At 64.5% G+C, this 14,054-nt stretch overlaps 1 protein-coding gene across 1 annotated transcript in view; it reads right to left on the minus strand.

Moving 5' to 3' along the window:
* WSCD1 (WSC domain containing 1) overlaps positions 1-14,054 on the minus strand; it is a 19,553-nt gene that overhangs the window by 4,729 nt on the left and 770 nt on the right. Inside the window, exons 2-4 of the mRNA XM_044921669.1 lie at positions 9,682-9,798; positions 8,850-9,034; positions 6,546-6,667 (exon numbers count right to left, since the gene is read on the minus strand). Of these exons, the coding sequence (XP_044777604.1) occupies positions 6,546-6,667; positions 8,850-9,034; positions 9,682-9,798 (424 nt within the window). The remainder of the gene's footprint in view (positions 1-6,545; positions 6,668-8,849; positions 9,035-9,681; positions 9,799-14,054) is intronic.

A 14,054-nucleotide genomic window follows, 5' to 3' on the forward strand; every position in this document is an offset into this window, starting at 1 on the left:
CACCCCCGCCCTGTTCGGACGCTGCGCACCCACCACGCACCCCCGCGTTGTTCTGATGCTGCGCACCCACCACGCACCCCCGCGCACCCCCGCCATGCAGCCCCGCCCTGTTCCGAAGCTGCGCCCCTCTACGCACCCCCTGCCATGCAGCCCCAACCTGTTCGGACGCTGCGCACCCACCACACACCCCCGCGCACCCCCACCATGCACCCCCGCCCTGTTCTGATGCTGCGCACCCACCAGGCACCCCCGCGCACCCCCGCCACGCATGCCCATCGCTGCTACAGCACTGAGCCCCCCCTACACACGGAAAGCCCTGAGACAGCCCGTGGGGCCCATCTGGAACCCTAGTCTCTAGGGAACAGACAAGTCTTGTGGCTCCTGGCCTGGAAGAGGGGAAGGACCTCGCTTCCCTCCAGCCTCCTCACCAGCTCGCCCCCTCCCCTGGGACCAGAGCACCGGTCCTCATGCCTTTGCTGGAGGAGGCTCTGGAGACATGGATTTTCGGAGGATGAAGGACGGGGGAGGCAGTGGCTCGGGGTGTCTGTGGGCTTCCCTTGAGCAGGGATCAGGGAGGAAGCAGCAGGTGTGTAACCCGTCAGACCCCAACACCAACCCCACAGCTCAACAGCCTGCCCCCTCCTAGCCTCGGTTTTCCTATCTGTGAGCTGGGGGCAGGACCCCCCACCCTGGTGCACGTCCTCGGTGACCCCCCTGTCATCTCGGGACTTCTGCTGCCCCCCCACGCGCGGGGACCTGAGGGTTTGACGCTGTCCGTGGGCCCCCCTCCATGGCCCCTACACGCGGGACGGAGGTTGGAAGTCCCACCCCCATTGCACCTGTGAGACCCACCGTTGGCCACAGCGGTCCCTCACCCCTGCACACTCCGCACCACAGCAGGGCCCGCATCGGGGTGCAGGACAGCACCGGTGGGTCCCCACCATCTCTCCGCACCCGCGGCATCTGTCCCGAGCCCACGTTCTACCCCCAGTTCAGGATGCGGCTGTATTCGGAGACGGGGTCTCTAAAGAGGTAAATCAGTTAAAATGGGCCACGGCGGGTGTGAGCCAATCCGACTAGTGTCGTCATAAGAGATTAGGACACAGACAAACGACCGTGTGAACACACAGGGACAAGATGGCCGTCTGTGCGCCCACTCCGCCCACGCGGGATCCTCCGTGGAGGAACCGCAGAGTCGCCGTCCACGGGCAGACGCACCATCGGGGTGTCCGTTCGCTCCACGCCCATCTGGGCTCTGTCCGCTGTGTCCTCGGGAGCGCCCACGGGACCCGTGTCCCAGAAGGAAGTGTCCCTCCAGCAGTGTCCGCACCTGGTGGACGCTCACTGAACGTCTGATAGATGCGCCAGCCAACGGTCGAATGTCCCCCGAGGTGCTGGTGGTGCACGTGGGCACCAGGCTCCCGTGGGCCCTGGGCTCTGCTCAGAGAAGAAAGCGCCACCACGCGGGACCCCTCCCCAGCTGTAGTGGCCGCCCGCAACCCTGCACCCCACCGGCGACCCGAGCCCCTCCGCTTCCTCACGTGGATGAACCCGTCAAGCTTCGCAGTGCGTGCGGAGCGAGGGGGAGCCGTAGACGGTAATGCGGTTTTATTTACAACATAACCGCTCAGCAACATCACCAGATTCTGAAAACACAGAACAATTTCCAGCCCCTTGGGGATTTCTAGGACATGATTTCCATGAAAATTAAATATTGATGAAAGGGTGCCTGGGTGGCTCAGATGGTTAAGCGTCTGCCTTCGGCTCAGGTCATGATCCCAGGGTCCTGGGATCGAGTCCCGTGTCAGGAGCCCGCCTCTCTCTCTCTCTCTCTCTGTCTCTTATGAATAAATAAATAAAATCTTTAAAAAAAAATATTGATGTAACTCTTCTCTGCCAGCTTCCCTGCTCCCCCCACCCCCACCCGGGCTTCGGAGCAAGAAGACGATCGGAGAAGGGGAGACAGGAGGGGGAGGCCGGGACACAGACGTGGGACTGTTCCCATCGAAGGGGTGGAGGGGATGGTGGGGGGGACAGGGCCCCACCCGGAAACCGCATCCGGAGCCTGGGCCCGGTGGCTACCACGTGCACACGCATTTGGCCTGGCGTCGGGTCAGGACGCAGCAAGGGATGGGCCCTCCTGTCCCAGCGTCCACATGCAAAGGCGTGGTGGTGGCCAGGGATCAGGGAGTGGACATTTCGGCGGGCCCATCCATCTCCATCCTCCTTGAGTGCCTTTCTTGCAGTCGGTCTCCGGGATTACCAGGCGTCACAAAACACGTCAGAGATCAGAACTTCAGAAGGGGAAATTGAGGTGAGGAGGCAGGTGTCGAGCAGCCCAAGACCTCAGACCATGAGGCCCATCAGGGACAGAATCAGCCCAGGGCTCAGCCACACACCGCTCTCAACTCTGTGGACACACACATGAAAACGGGGGGCTTTCGGTGAAATCTGTGCCTTGACTGGTCTCCCGCCTCCGTTCACTCCGAGGCCGCTCTGGACATTCAGGCCCAAAAGGAAAGAAGGTGCCCGGAGGGTGGCTGCTGGGATGGGGGTGGAGGGTGGGCTTCTGCTCACAGGTGAGCGTCAGGGTGAACCAGAGCCCGGCCACGGAGCCCGTCACCGAGCGCATGTCTCCCTGCCATGGGGCTGCAAACTGGGGGCTGTGTGGTCGGAGAAGCAGCCCACGTTCGACCGCAGGAAGCCACCGCTACGGATCGCATCCGCGTGAGTCAGTGAGGATGCCACGGCTCAGGGCCACGAGACTGGCCAGGACCACAAGGCAAGGAAGTGGCCGCACGGGGACACGCACCCGGGTCACGGACTCTGAAGCCACATTCCACCGTCTTTGGAATGAGGCCAGGTGACCTGCTTCTGGAAACGCACCTCAGGTCTCATGAGTGACATAAGAGATGCACAAATCCCTCCCCTCCCACGTGTGATGACACGAGGAGATGATTATGAGCCTGCTCACGGGTCGACCTTGCTCACGGGTCGACCTTCAGGAATGTTTGGGGCAGCGTTACTTAGTTACTTAGAAACTTACTAAGTTTACTTAGTTACTTAGAAAAGTTACTTAGAATAGGGAAGAAAGTAAGGAAGAGCCCAAAGTAGAGGGCGGGCCTCTCCGACCACACGGTCCCCAATTTGCAGCCCCATGGCAGCCACGAGGGACATGTGGAACACGGGAACAAATGGAAGGAGAGAGTCCCTTTTTTTTTTAAAGCAGGCTCCATGCCCAGCACAGAGCCCGACGCGGGACTCAATCTCACCACCCTAGATCACGACCTGAGCTGAGATCAAGAGTCAGGTGCTCAACTGACTGGGCCACCCAGGCGCCCCGAGAGATTCAGCTTTTAAGAAACAAATTCCACAAACATGCACTTAGAATAAAAGACCAAAGGATGTGAAACGTTACTGGTGGTTTTCTCCGACGTGGTAACGTCACAGGTGAGTTTTAATTTAATTCTGCATTTTCAAAATTTTCTAAAACAGGTATGCATTACCTTTGTAACCACCGACCCCCCCAAAAACAATAAATTTTCTTTAAAGACACACGCAGTGTAACGTTGACAGGTTTACTGCCGAAATTGTGTGAGAACCCCAAAGCTGCGCCAGCTCGTCACCTGTGGACAGGACCGGCTAGCATCTCGGCAAAGGGAAAACCTCCCAACATCCAGGAAGTTAAGTCACAAAATCCAGACCCTTACTGACCCAACCTCGGGCTGAGCCGGGGAGGCGCCCCCCCCGGGGGGACAGACTGCACCTGCCGGGATCAGGTGGGTCTGGTGGAGCAGGGAAGGAGCCTGGTCAGCACCATGGGAAAGCCTGAGAAGACCCCTCTGTGGGAAATATTAATCCGGGCGATCAATAATCTATAGGAAGAGCTCATACACCCCAGATGCTGGCCGACCCTTCGTCCTCGCCCTCCGACCCCTGTCAGCATACCCAGGAGTAGGTGCAGGGGGAGCGAAGCTCAGACCGCCCATGGGATCCCTGCAGGAGCGTCAGGTGAGAGCAGCCTGTTCGCCGACCATGCCGGCGGCCCTCGGCGGCCCCACTGCGGGGTCCGCGCACAGATACCAGGCGGTCAATCCGGCCACACCCTGGGGCTCCCGAACCATTGGAACCAACCAGCAAACAACGGTGGAGACTTTCATCTGGGGCCACAAACAAGCCTCCGACGGCACTCAGAAGTGGGGTGCCCCGAGGCCGCCACGGCCCAGACTGGCCCCCGTGAGGCCTGAGCCGACCCCAGCCTTGGCTCCGTGGTGGGGCTTCCGTCCGTGAAGAAACCTGCCGTGGCCGGGTCGCCCGCTGTGCACCCAGAGCATCTGAGCCTTCGGCCAAATCAGTGCCAGACGAAGCTGCACCCACAGCCCTGAGGCCCTCGGGCCACCAGCCTTCGTGGGAAGGAGGCGCTGGCCCTCCAGAGGGGAACGTATGACGGACGTCCCGAGTTCACCTCTCCCACCCCCTTGACGTCCGGGGAGGAGAGAGAACCACCCCTGCCGACAGGTCTCTCCGCGGGCCTGTGTCCCCCAGAACTCAGCCCGGACACAGTCAGAAAAGACAGCGGCTCCCCAGGACTCGGCGTGGAGCACGTGGGCCAGGCCTCGCGGGGCCGAGCCAGCTCTAGAGCAGGGGTTCTCGGCTGTGCCTGCAGGGGACACCCGGCTGCCAGTCGGAGTGGGGTGCTGCGGCCAGGGGCTGGGCAGAGGCGGGAGGGCGGCTCAGGACACCACGAGCCCGCCGGTCAATGGGAAGCTAGAACCAGAAAGCTGAGGACCCCCGAGGCTCTGAACTCTGCGTCCGTAACCCCAGAGCAGAATGCCCGGGGCTGCCCAGGTCACTGGGGCATCCGGCCCAGGACGCTGCTTTGGAGCCGCCCTCCCCCCAAAATTCTCAAAGCCACCGTGTCTGCCTCACACATCCATAAAATCCACATAATCTCTGCCGAGCGCAGCGGACACACGGACCCTGACCCAGCATCTCCCTCGGATCCAGCGACACAGAACGACCCACCTACCACGAGCGTCACCGCAGCCTCGCTCGCGAAAGCGAAACACTGAAAACCACGGAAACGCTCCACAGCGGGGGAGGGGCTGCATAAGCAATAGGACATGCACACAACGGAGCCCAAGAACGGGAAAGCGCTCTCCGTGCCAGGACACACCGGTCCCTGAGACCCACCGACCGTCGGGCGAGGAAAAGGAGCTGCCCGTCCCCTCCCCCGATGCCGTCGAGACTGGACGGGCGCCTGTTCCCGCGGCTGGGACCCCCGCTGGCTCCAGCAGCGTGCGGGGCTCAGAGTGTCCCCCCTAGGAGCACCGGGAGGGTAAGGCGGCGCACCCGGCACGCGGGGCATCTCCAGGTTTGCAGACGGAGGAGGCCTGGTCTGGTGCAGCCTAGCGCCTCGGATTGCGGACGGCAGTGGGCGCTCCCGGGGCTGCTGGGGACGGCAGGGGTGCAGAAGTCCCGGGAGGGCTGCGTGGTAGCAGGTGCATGTGGCCTCTACCCAGAGCTCTGCTCCCACGTGGGGGGTGCGGGAACGCGGGCCCTGGATGCCGTGAGCCCTGAGGACGCCCCAGACACCCCGAAATGCTGGGGATGCAGAGACCCACTCCAAAGGCGGCGGTTTAGGGTGGGAAGTGCAGAAAGGCTCTGTCTCGGCCCCGAGGAACGCATCTCAAGGGGCACCAGGGAGGGCGCGCTCCTCGGCGTTCCAGAAGCCCACTTCCTGCAGCTCCGAGCCACTGGCCGGGTCAAAACCAGGGGGCCCGACTGGGTCCAACTCCTGGCTTCCCCACGTAGGGGGCAGCAGGCAGGAGCCTCTCTGCCTCTGTTCCCTCACCTCAAACGCGGCCGCGTGTCCCAGCACCCGCCCGACGCGGCCCTTAGGAGGATGGGGTGAGCTAGCCTGACGGACAAGGACGCTCACGCCACCACCACCAGGACGCTCCTGTCCCAGCCCCGCCCGCTATGCGGTCTCGGCTCAGTCCCCAGCACGAGGGAGCAGCCCCAGCCTCAGCCTACTGCCACGCCCGGGCGCCACGTGCAGGGCCACTGGACCCCACCCCAGACCTCAGTGCTCTGGGGTCCTGTCGTTTACCAGCCCCGTCTGGCCTTGACCGCCGTGTCCCTCCCAGGGCTCCCGCACGAGGCAGGGACAGCGGTCTGGGCCCGCGCCCACCCTCTGCACAGTCGCACCCGAGCCCCAGGTAAGCCAAAGGCACACGTGCGACCATGGCCCCTGACGTCGGGTCAGCACCCAGCCCCGTCCCCGGGCGCAGCCGATGAGCCGTCTGCTCTCCCCAAGCAAGCACATCCCACTGACAAACCCAGTCCACTGAACACCTGACGTTCGTGCCGAGAGCCGCCATCGGGGGCGGCGCGAATCCTCCGGCCTCGCGGCCCCGCGGACAGCGCCTGGGCAGCCGGGGGCACCCACGTGAGCACAGGCCACGCAGCCATGCCAACACCTGCACCCAGCCTGGGCACCTGCCCCACGCACCCCTCCACGCACGAGTTGTGGGTGGCCTTACCTTCTGGGAACAAAATCCCGAGCAGGCGTCCACTGTCACGTTGGCCTGTGTCAGGGACTCAGGGAAGGTGTGTGTGCCGTTCTCCGGCAGCCGGAAGCATCCGCGGTATGTGACGGTTCTCCCTGACGGGACAGACAGGTTTCTGGTGAGAAACGGTGCCCCTGGTTGTTGGTGTCTGTCATGGGGAAACGGTGGTTTCGGCAAATACAGTCAGCAAACCAGACAGCAGACCGCCCTGCACCGGGTGTGGACGGGCCAGACTCCTGAGATCCCGGGCGCCCGAACCTCCCCACCACGGTCACCGACAAGGGACCACGTGGCTGCCACGTGCTGACCTCAGGCCGGCTTCCCCCCGAACTCCGGGGCACGGCGTCTATGCCCCCCTCCATCCCTCCTTTCCTCTCCCCCCGGCCCCGGGGCACGGCGTCCGTCCCCAGCATCCATTCCCCGCTCCGTCCCTCCTTCCTTCCACAGATCTGGACCGCGCCAGATTCTGCACCAGGCGACCTGAGAGGCTGATAGTCTGGAAAATTCTGCATCCCTGCCACGCAGGCGTGAGGAGAACAGTAGATGCGGAGAAGTGTGCTGCTGGGTCAGACCCGAGCTCCCACCAGGCCCCACAAACACTCCTCGAGCCTGTGCTTCCGCGGGCACCTCCGCCCAGCTGCCCTCCAGCCCAGGGGGAGAAGTCCAGCCCCTCGCGGCGTCCTGGGTGCTGAGCCTTCTGGAATGTTCCAGCTCCGACAGCTTGCATTCCGTCCGCACTCGTCAGGGTTGCTTAGGCAGCAGTCTCGCTGTCGTGCCCTCTGCCCGCCTCAGCAGCGTGGAGACCCCGTCCCCAGCCTGCACCCGGGAGGCCAGCACTTTGCGGTCTGGGCACCAGCTGGGCCCGGCGAGCCCCCCGCGAGTGGACGGCAGCGGACGTGCACGTGAGGCGCGGCGGGGCCTGCCTCGGGCTGGCGGTCCCAGCGTCACTGGCCGCGTCCGCGCTGTGCGCCTGTTGGGAGGGGCTGCAAGCCCGGGCACGCGGCCCCCTCGTGCCCAGGGGACAGCCCAGGGCCCCTAGGGGCACACGGTGAAGCGCTGACGCCCTCGACCGCCCGGTGCCCACCATCCGGGAGCACGTTCACCCATCTCAGCCCTGCGAGTGCTCCTTGCTGGTGGGAAGCCGGAAGCTAAGACGGCGGTCACGTGGTCCCAGCTCTGCCAGGGCTGGGAGAAGGTCTCCCCGGCTCCGACTTCCTCCCACGTCCAGCCCGGCCGCTCCCCATCACAACAAGGTGTCCCCGACGTGGGCAGAGGCGCCACCACGGCATTTAGAAAGCAGCCCCCGACAATGGCATCGAGGTGATCCGGGGCGCGTCGCCTTGCGGTGGATGCACCTAAGCTTCAGCTGCAGCTCGCTGGACATTTTCAGCGGCAACTCTCGGGGCGCATTCTTGCTTCCCGGCGCATCAGCTCACTGCCCCTTGCGGTCGGCTCCCGCCTCCCACCTTCTATAATTTTGGATCGTGAGCTTATCCTCAGTGAGGATTTGTCTGGGGGACCTCCACCCGCCCGAGTCGGGGGCGCAGCCCTCAGGAGACCGAGCATCGGCTCCACACGGCCGGAGCCAGCTGTCAGGTCGGGGCATCAGGACCAAGTGGGCGGTAAAACTTTGGGCCTCCGGCCTCACCCAGATGCAGGCCCGCACCGCAAGCTTGGTGGTTTGAATCTCAGCTCCAGCTCAGGTCAAAACTGACCCGTCTATCTCCCCGAACTGGCAGGTGGTGTTTCCCGAACTGGCAGGTGGTGTTTCCTTTGGAACCTAAAATTTCACGGATTTGTACTTCAGCGGAACTGAATGTCCCCGTGTGCAGAGCTCTGGGCCCGACTCCATCCCTGCCACTGCGGCCCCTGGACTTGCAGCCCCGCTCTGCGGAGGAGGCCCCGGCCGCGCACCTCCCCCCGCTCTGGCCTCCGCACCGCCATCTTAGTCCCCCTTTGTTTCCGGGGCCCAGGCTCTCCAAGGGTTGTTCGTGTCTGCCCGGGACGTCTAGGCGCTGCACAGCCAGGAAACTTTCGGAGCCTCCGGTCGGCCCCACCACGGCTCATCTAGAGCTGCCTCTGCACTTGACGGAGAACAGGAGCCCAGAGAGGGGAAGCAAGCTGCCTGGGGCCACACAGCACGTGCGAGACGCGTGGGCCCAGGCATCCTGATGAGTGTGTCTGTCCCACAGGCCACGAGCCCACGCGGCCTTTGGCCGCCCCCGCCCCCACGCGAGCCCCTCCAGCAGGGCAACAGGGAAGGGAGGACACACTCACGCTTCCTGGAGCCGAGCTGCAGGTCCTCCACGCGGTAGACGGACAGCCGGCCGACGCCCCCGCACACGGAGCCCTTCTCCCCTTTGCACTCGTGGTTACACGCCTCCGGCCGGACGCTTCTCACCGGCAGCCGGTTTCCGCAGTAGCACTCGGCCCCGGCCTCCAAGCCCGCGTACACGTAGGACCTGCAGGGAGAGCGGCCCCGCTGAGTCACGGCCCCGGCCCTACGGCGGCCGCGACCAAGGTCGGGGTCAAGCCGGGAGGCCAGGGCGGCGCCATCGGCACACGGCTGGCCGTAGGGGCCGGTGTTCGGCCAAACTTCGGGGTCCCCCGGCTGACGTTGGGGAGCAGGCCTCCCTTCGTGATAAACTAGAGGCCAGCGCTTTCACGCCCCCGGCTCCGAGGCCTGAAACCCCCTGGCGCTCCGCATCCTCGTCTGTGGCCACCTGCTGGCCGCGCAGCCCCGACCGTCCCTTACCACCCCCTCGTCTGTTCCCCGAAACGCTGGGAAGGTAAAAGGGCACTTAGTCGGTGCCACTTTCTACTCTGTCTGCCCTGCAAGGCTGAGCCCCTCCTCTCCATTCTGGCCTCAGTTTCTCCGTCTATAAAAGGGGTGCAACGGATCGTGACCAAGCTGGAAGGCTTCCTGGAGGAGGTGACGTTGAAGCTGAGCCCTCTATTGTAGTCTGAACATAAAGTAAACCGAGCCCCAGGGAAGCGTCCTCCGTGACCCGGGGGCTGACCCGTCCAGCTCCGGGCGCAGCAGGATGGCCCCCTGGCAGCCACGCGCCCCTGGTTCGGCGCGGCTGGACGGCCTGGGGCCCTCACTCACCGCTCGGCACACGCGTCCCGGCAGTGGGACACCGTCATCTTTCTCAAGTCGAAGAACACGGCGCCCCTCAATGTTCTATCGCGGCCACTGTCGCTGAAGCAGCCGACGTAGGCACCTGCGGGCGGGGAGCACGGCGGAGACTCAGGCCGGCTCGGGACTGTCCTGCCGCGTGCCCACCCTCGGGAGGGCTCCTCGGAGGGCCTGGGCGCCAGGTGAGGTCGCACCTGCCCCCGGCGCTCGCGGACGCCTGTCCCCGCACGGCCACCGCTCCCTCTAGCAGCCCCACCTCACCGCGTCTGCCGCCGAATCCTCTCCCCGGGCCCCTTGTCTCCATCCCCACCCGCCCCCCGCTTGGAGAGCGCCCCCCGCCTCCACGAACGTCCCGACCAACGGGTCCTGCCACCTCTGTAGGATCCGGAGGGAAGAAAGCAGTTATGGTAAATCTGACTTTTGAAAAAGAACATCCTGCAAACGGGAACAGCTATCTCAAGAGAAAAACCTGCGTTCGGGGGGGACGTGAGCCGCCGTGGCTGGAGGCGTGGACGCGGCGTCTGTCGGGCGCCACGGGACTGCTGAGCACTCGCCCGCCCGGGCACCTCTGGGGACGAGACTCCACCAAGCAGTGGCGGTGACGTCCCAGCCGTGACACCTGACCTCCCCGTCCCCCGGCGCAGAGGGGTCTCCCAGAGACGCGCAGAGAAGCCCGGAGAACACAAGCACAGAGCCAGCACACTGGGCGCGTGGACGCACCGCCACGTGGCTCAGGAGCTCCCCGGGCCCCATGCCACGCATGCACGCCAGGGACTATGCCCAGACGCTGCCCGCTGCCCGAGGACGTCTGAAGGGCACCCACACGGCACACGCCGCCTCTGGGGGGTGACGCACCCAAGGCGTCCCCATGGCAGGCGGGACGACGCCCCGCCCCCCAGCCCGGTGCCCCGAGGGCAGGCGACACTCCGGTGTTCCTGCCGGGATCCCGGCCCAGAGCAGGAGCCAAGGGGTTCGGAGAAGTGGGTCCCCGACCTTCATACCCGGGGCCGCATCTGGGAGCGACGGTCCCGTCTGTGAAGTCCACACTTAACTGTGTCTCTGACCTTGGCTACATCACAGCAACGTTCTGTGCCTCAGTTTCCCTAGCCGCCCAGCGGATAAAGGCCCACCACCTGCCGCACCCCGCCCGAGCCCCTTCCCCTTGCCCCCTGCGTGCAGCTGTGCCCGCCCCCGCTCACGCCCACCCTCCGCTTCCCGCCTATCCTGGACGGGCGTCCCCGACCACGCCAGCCCGCCACGGACCACCAGCCCGCCACGGCCTCTCCTTGCTGCAGATTCCTGCATTCTGTATCTGAAAACCTGGTCAACACCCAAATGCGTCTCCTAACTACTGCTGTTGAAAGTCTCTTACACCCGTGTGCCCTGTGTCTGCGGGGGCCCCGCTGGGTCCGGCACACGGTCAGCACCAGGACGCCGTGTCCATGGCGCACCAGGGCCCCCAGGACCAGGCTGACGCCCTGCAAGGACAGGGCTGGGGAACAGGAGCTCGGACGCAAGGAGGGGCTCCCAGGGCCCCAAGTAACAGACACGGAGCAGTGGGAGGTGAGCGGGTGGCCAGAGACGGGACTCCACCCCCGAGCTGGGGTCGCCAAGGCAGAGCCCCGGGGTAGCGGGGAGCAAGGATCACCTTCCTCACTGTCTGCCCGCGGGGCCATGAGCCTCCCTGTCCCCTTGGCCCCAGGACGCCCGTCACCAGCCGTGTCCACAAGCACCAGCTCTCGCTCAGGCCGCCGGCCCCCCGAGGTCACGGATGGGTCAGGACCCCTGAGACCAGACCCACCCCCCCACCAGCAGCAGGAATAAAGGGTTACCCTCAGCGGCCTACTTGGTGAACGAAAACTAGTATTTGAGAAATTTCTGATGTGTTGCTCAGCGAAGAAGAAATTCTGTTACGACTTTCAATTAAGCCCCAAAACACAAGCTCAGGGGTGGTTAGACGTTTATCACCGTTGATGGGAAATTAACGGTAAGCGTGAAGGGGTCCACGGCCGGGGCTGGGCGGCGGGGCGGGGGCACGAATCTGGGCCCGTGCCGCCCCCTCCCCACTGTGCCTCGGCTTCCCCACTGTGAAGTGGGGACGGGCCCCGCGGGCTCGGGAGGGCGGAGAGAGGGGGTAACAGGCGGGCGGTGGGAGGCAGGCGCGGCCTGCAGGGCGCTGGGGGGGCCACTGTGTTGATGTGAACAACAAACAGGGCGCGGACGCTGCAGGCCCTCACCGCTGAGCCGGCGGCCCCCCTCCCGGCCCCCCGCGAGGCTGTTGGGGATGAAGTGAGTCAGCGCGTGGGGTCCCAGCAGGAAGCGCTGGGCGCGGCCCAGGCTGTCACCACTGTGCTCGGGCGGCCGGGACCCAGACGGACGCTGGACGGGAAAACGGCAGTGGGGTACCTGGCCTGCGGGCGGGCGAGAGAGGAGCAAACGCTTGGGGGACGCGCCACGGGACCCCCGTGCCCGCTCTGTCCAGGGGAGGCGGCCAGCCCTCCCTCCTGGAAAATTACCGGGCGGCTCTCCCAGCTCCGAGGGAGCCGAGGGCGTCCGGGGGACACATTGGGACGCATTCAGAGGCGGATTTATTGCTTGCGGCTAAAACGGAGGCAACACGTTACTGTCTGTGAGTCTGCATCTGTTCATTTGCACATCAACACGGACGTGCTGTGAGGCTGTTAACGCCGGCCATGGAGATATCGGAATGTCTTTGGAAATCACTGTCAATAAAAAACAAACTGGCGCGGGGGAAGTTACTATTTCTCCCCTAGTAAACTTACTGACATTTTACTCCATTATGGATGTTGTCCAAGGTGTAATGAAATGCTCGGTGATTGATGGGCCTCCTGCAGCTCCGGCCCTCCGCAGGGCCCTTCCAGGAGCATGGCGGGCTGCCCGGCCGCAAAGAGCCACTCTCTCTGTCTGTGACGAGCATGACCAGCCCGGGGCCGGGGGGCGCCCCGGGTGACACCACAGCCGCCCCCAGAGCACAAACGCTTCCCCCAGTCCTGGGGGCCGGGGAGGGCACAGGCCACTCAGAGCTGCCATCCTCTACACTGGCCCTGAGCCTCCTCCTCGTGCTGGGTCATGGGGAGGGCGCCCCAGGGCTCACGGCGGTCAGCACCCCGACACTCCCCTCTGGTCCCTAGCACGTCTCACCCCAGTCTCTTCAGCCGCCGCTATGCCCTGTCTGCCGTGCAGCTAGGGGGGACGCCGTGGAGCCCAGGGCTGCCCCCGGGGTTCGGACTGGGTCACCCCAGCCCTCCCCTCTGCTGGCCAGGTCATAACGACCTTCCACCCAAGCCTCAGCACTGCTGCACGGTGACGGTTCGGCCCCAGACTGAGCTCCTCGAGGGCACAGACAGTAGCAGACTCGGACGTGGATCCCCGAGAAGGGCAGATGGAGAGAAATAAAGAGGAATTGACCTCTGGCCAATCTGCCCAAGGTCACAGAGCCAGTGACTGGCTATACCAAGAGAGAAACCCAGGTCTGTTTGCAAAACTTGTGCTCTTTCCAAGGCTGCTGCTCAAGGATTCTGTGTTGACTTTGTCAGTCATTCACACTTGAGTCTAAATGAGTCACGCGGGTATAGTCCGCATAGAGACCCAGCTTCCTGGGGTGCTGGGGCGAGTTGACAGAAGGCAGGCCTGTGCAGACTGAGCGGCAGAATCCGTTCCTCATGTCCCCCTTTCTTGGGTGGAAGCCTCCTGAGGAACCCCGCAGCAAGGGCTCTGACCCACGTGATCTCGGGAGAAACCTTCTGTGAAGACAGGAGGGCACTGTCCTCTGGGCTTCACCGACCATCAGTCATCCCCCCAACGCGAGGGCCGCGGGGGCTCCTCCCTCTTCCCTGGACCTTCTCACCATCCTGAGAAAAAAGGCCTGGCCCTCCTCCTGACCCGCCGCCTCCAGGCTGCACTCCGAGATGTGCACTCTGCCCTCCTTCCGAGTCCGTCCCCTGCCACGTTCTCTTCCCCAGCTCCCTCCTCGCTCCCTGCCAGTGTTCTGCGGTCACACCCCAGACAGGCCAAGGCTTCCGGGGAACCCAAAGCAGGAGAGTGACCTTGACAACTGACTGAACGTCCCCATACCCAGTGTCTCCCCTGGGGGATCGGGATACCACGATAGTGGTGACGCCCATAAATACCATTTACAGGTGCACTGTAAACGCCGTGGCAGTTAGCTGCCGGTGACCGGTGCCGAGAAACGACCGGGCCCTCCCGCCCAGGGCTCTCCGCCTGCGCGAGCACCAGCATCACCCGCTGACGGTGTGCAGACGCGCCCCACCCCGCGTTCGGGGGAGGCCGAGGACCTGCACGTGGGACAGCCTGCCATGCTG

Source organism: Neomonachus schauinslandi, chromosome 15 (genome assembly GCF_002201575.2).
Source record: "Neomonachus schauinslandi chromosome 15, ASM220157v2, whole genome shotgun sequence".
In the NCBI taxonomy this organism is placed as follows: Eukaryota; Metazoa; Chordata; class Mammalia; order Carnivora; family Phocidae; genus Neomonachus; species Neomonachus schauinslandi.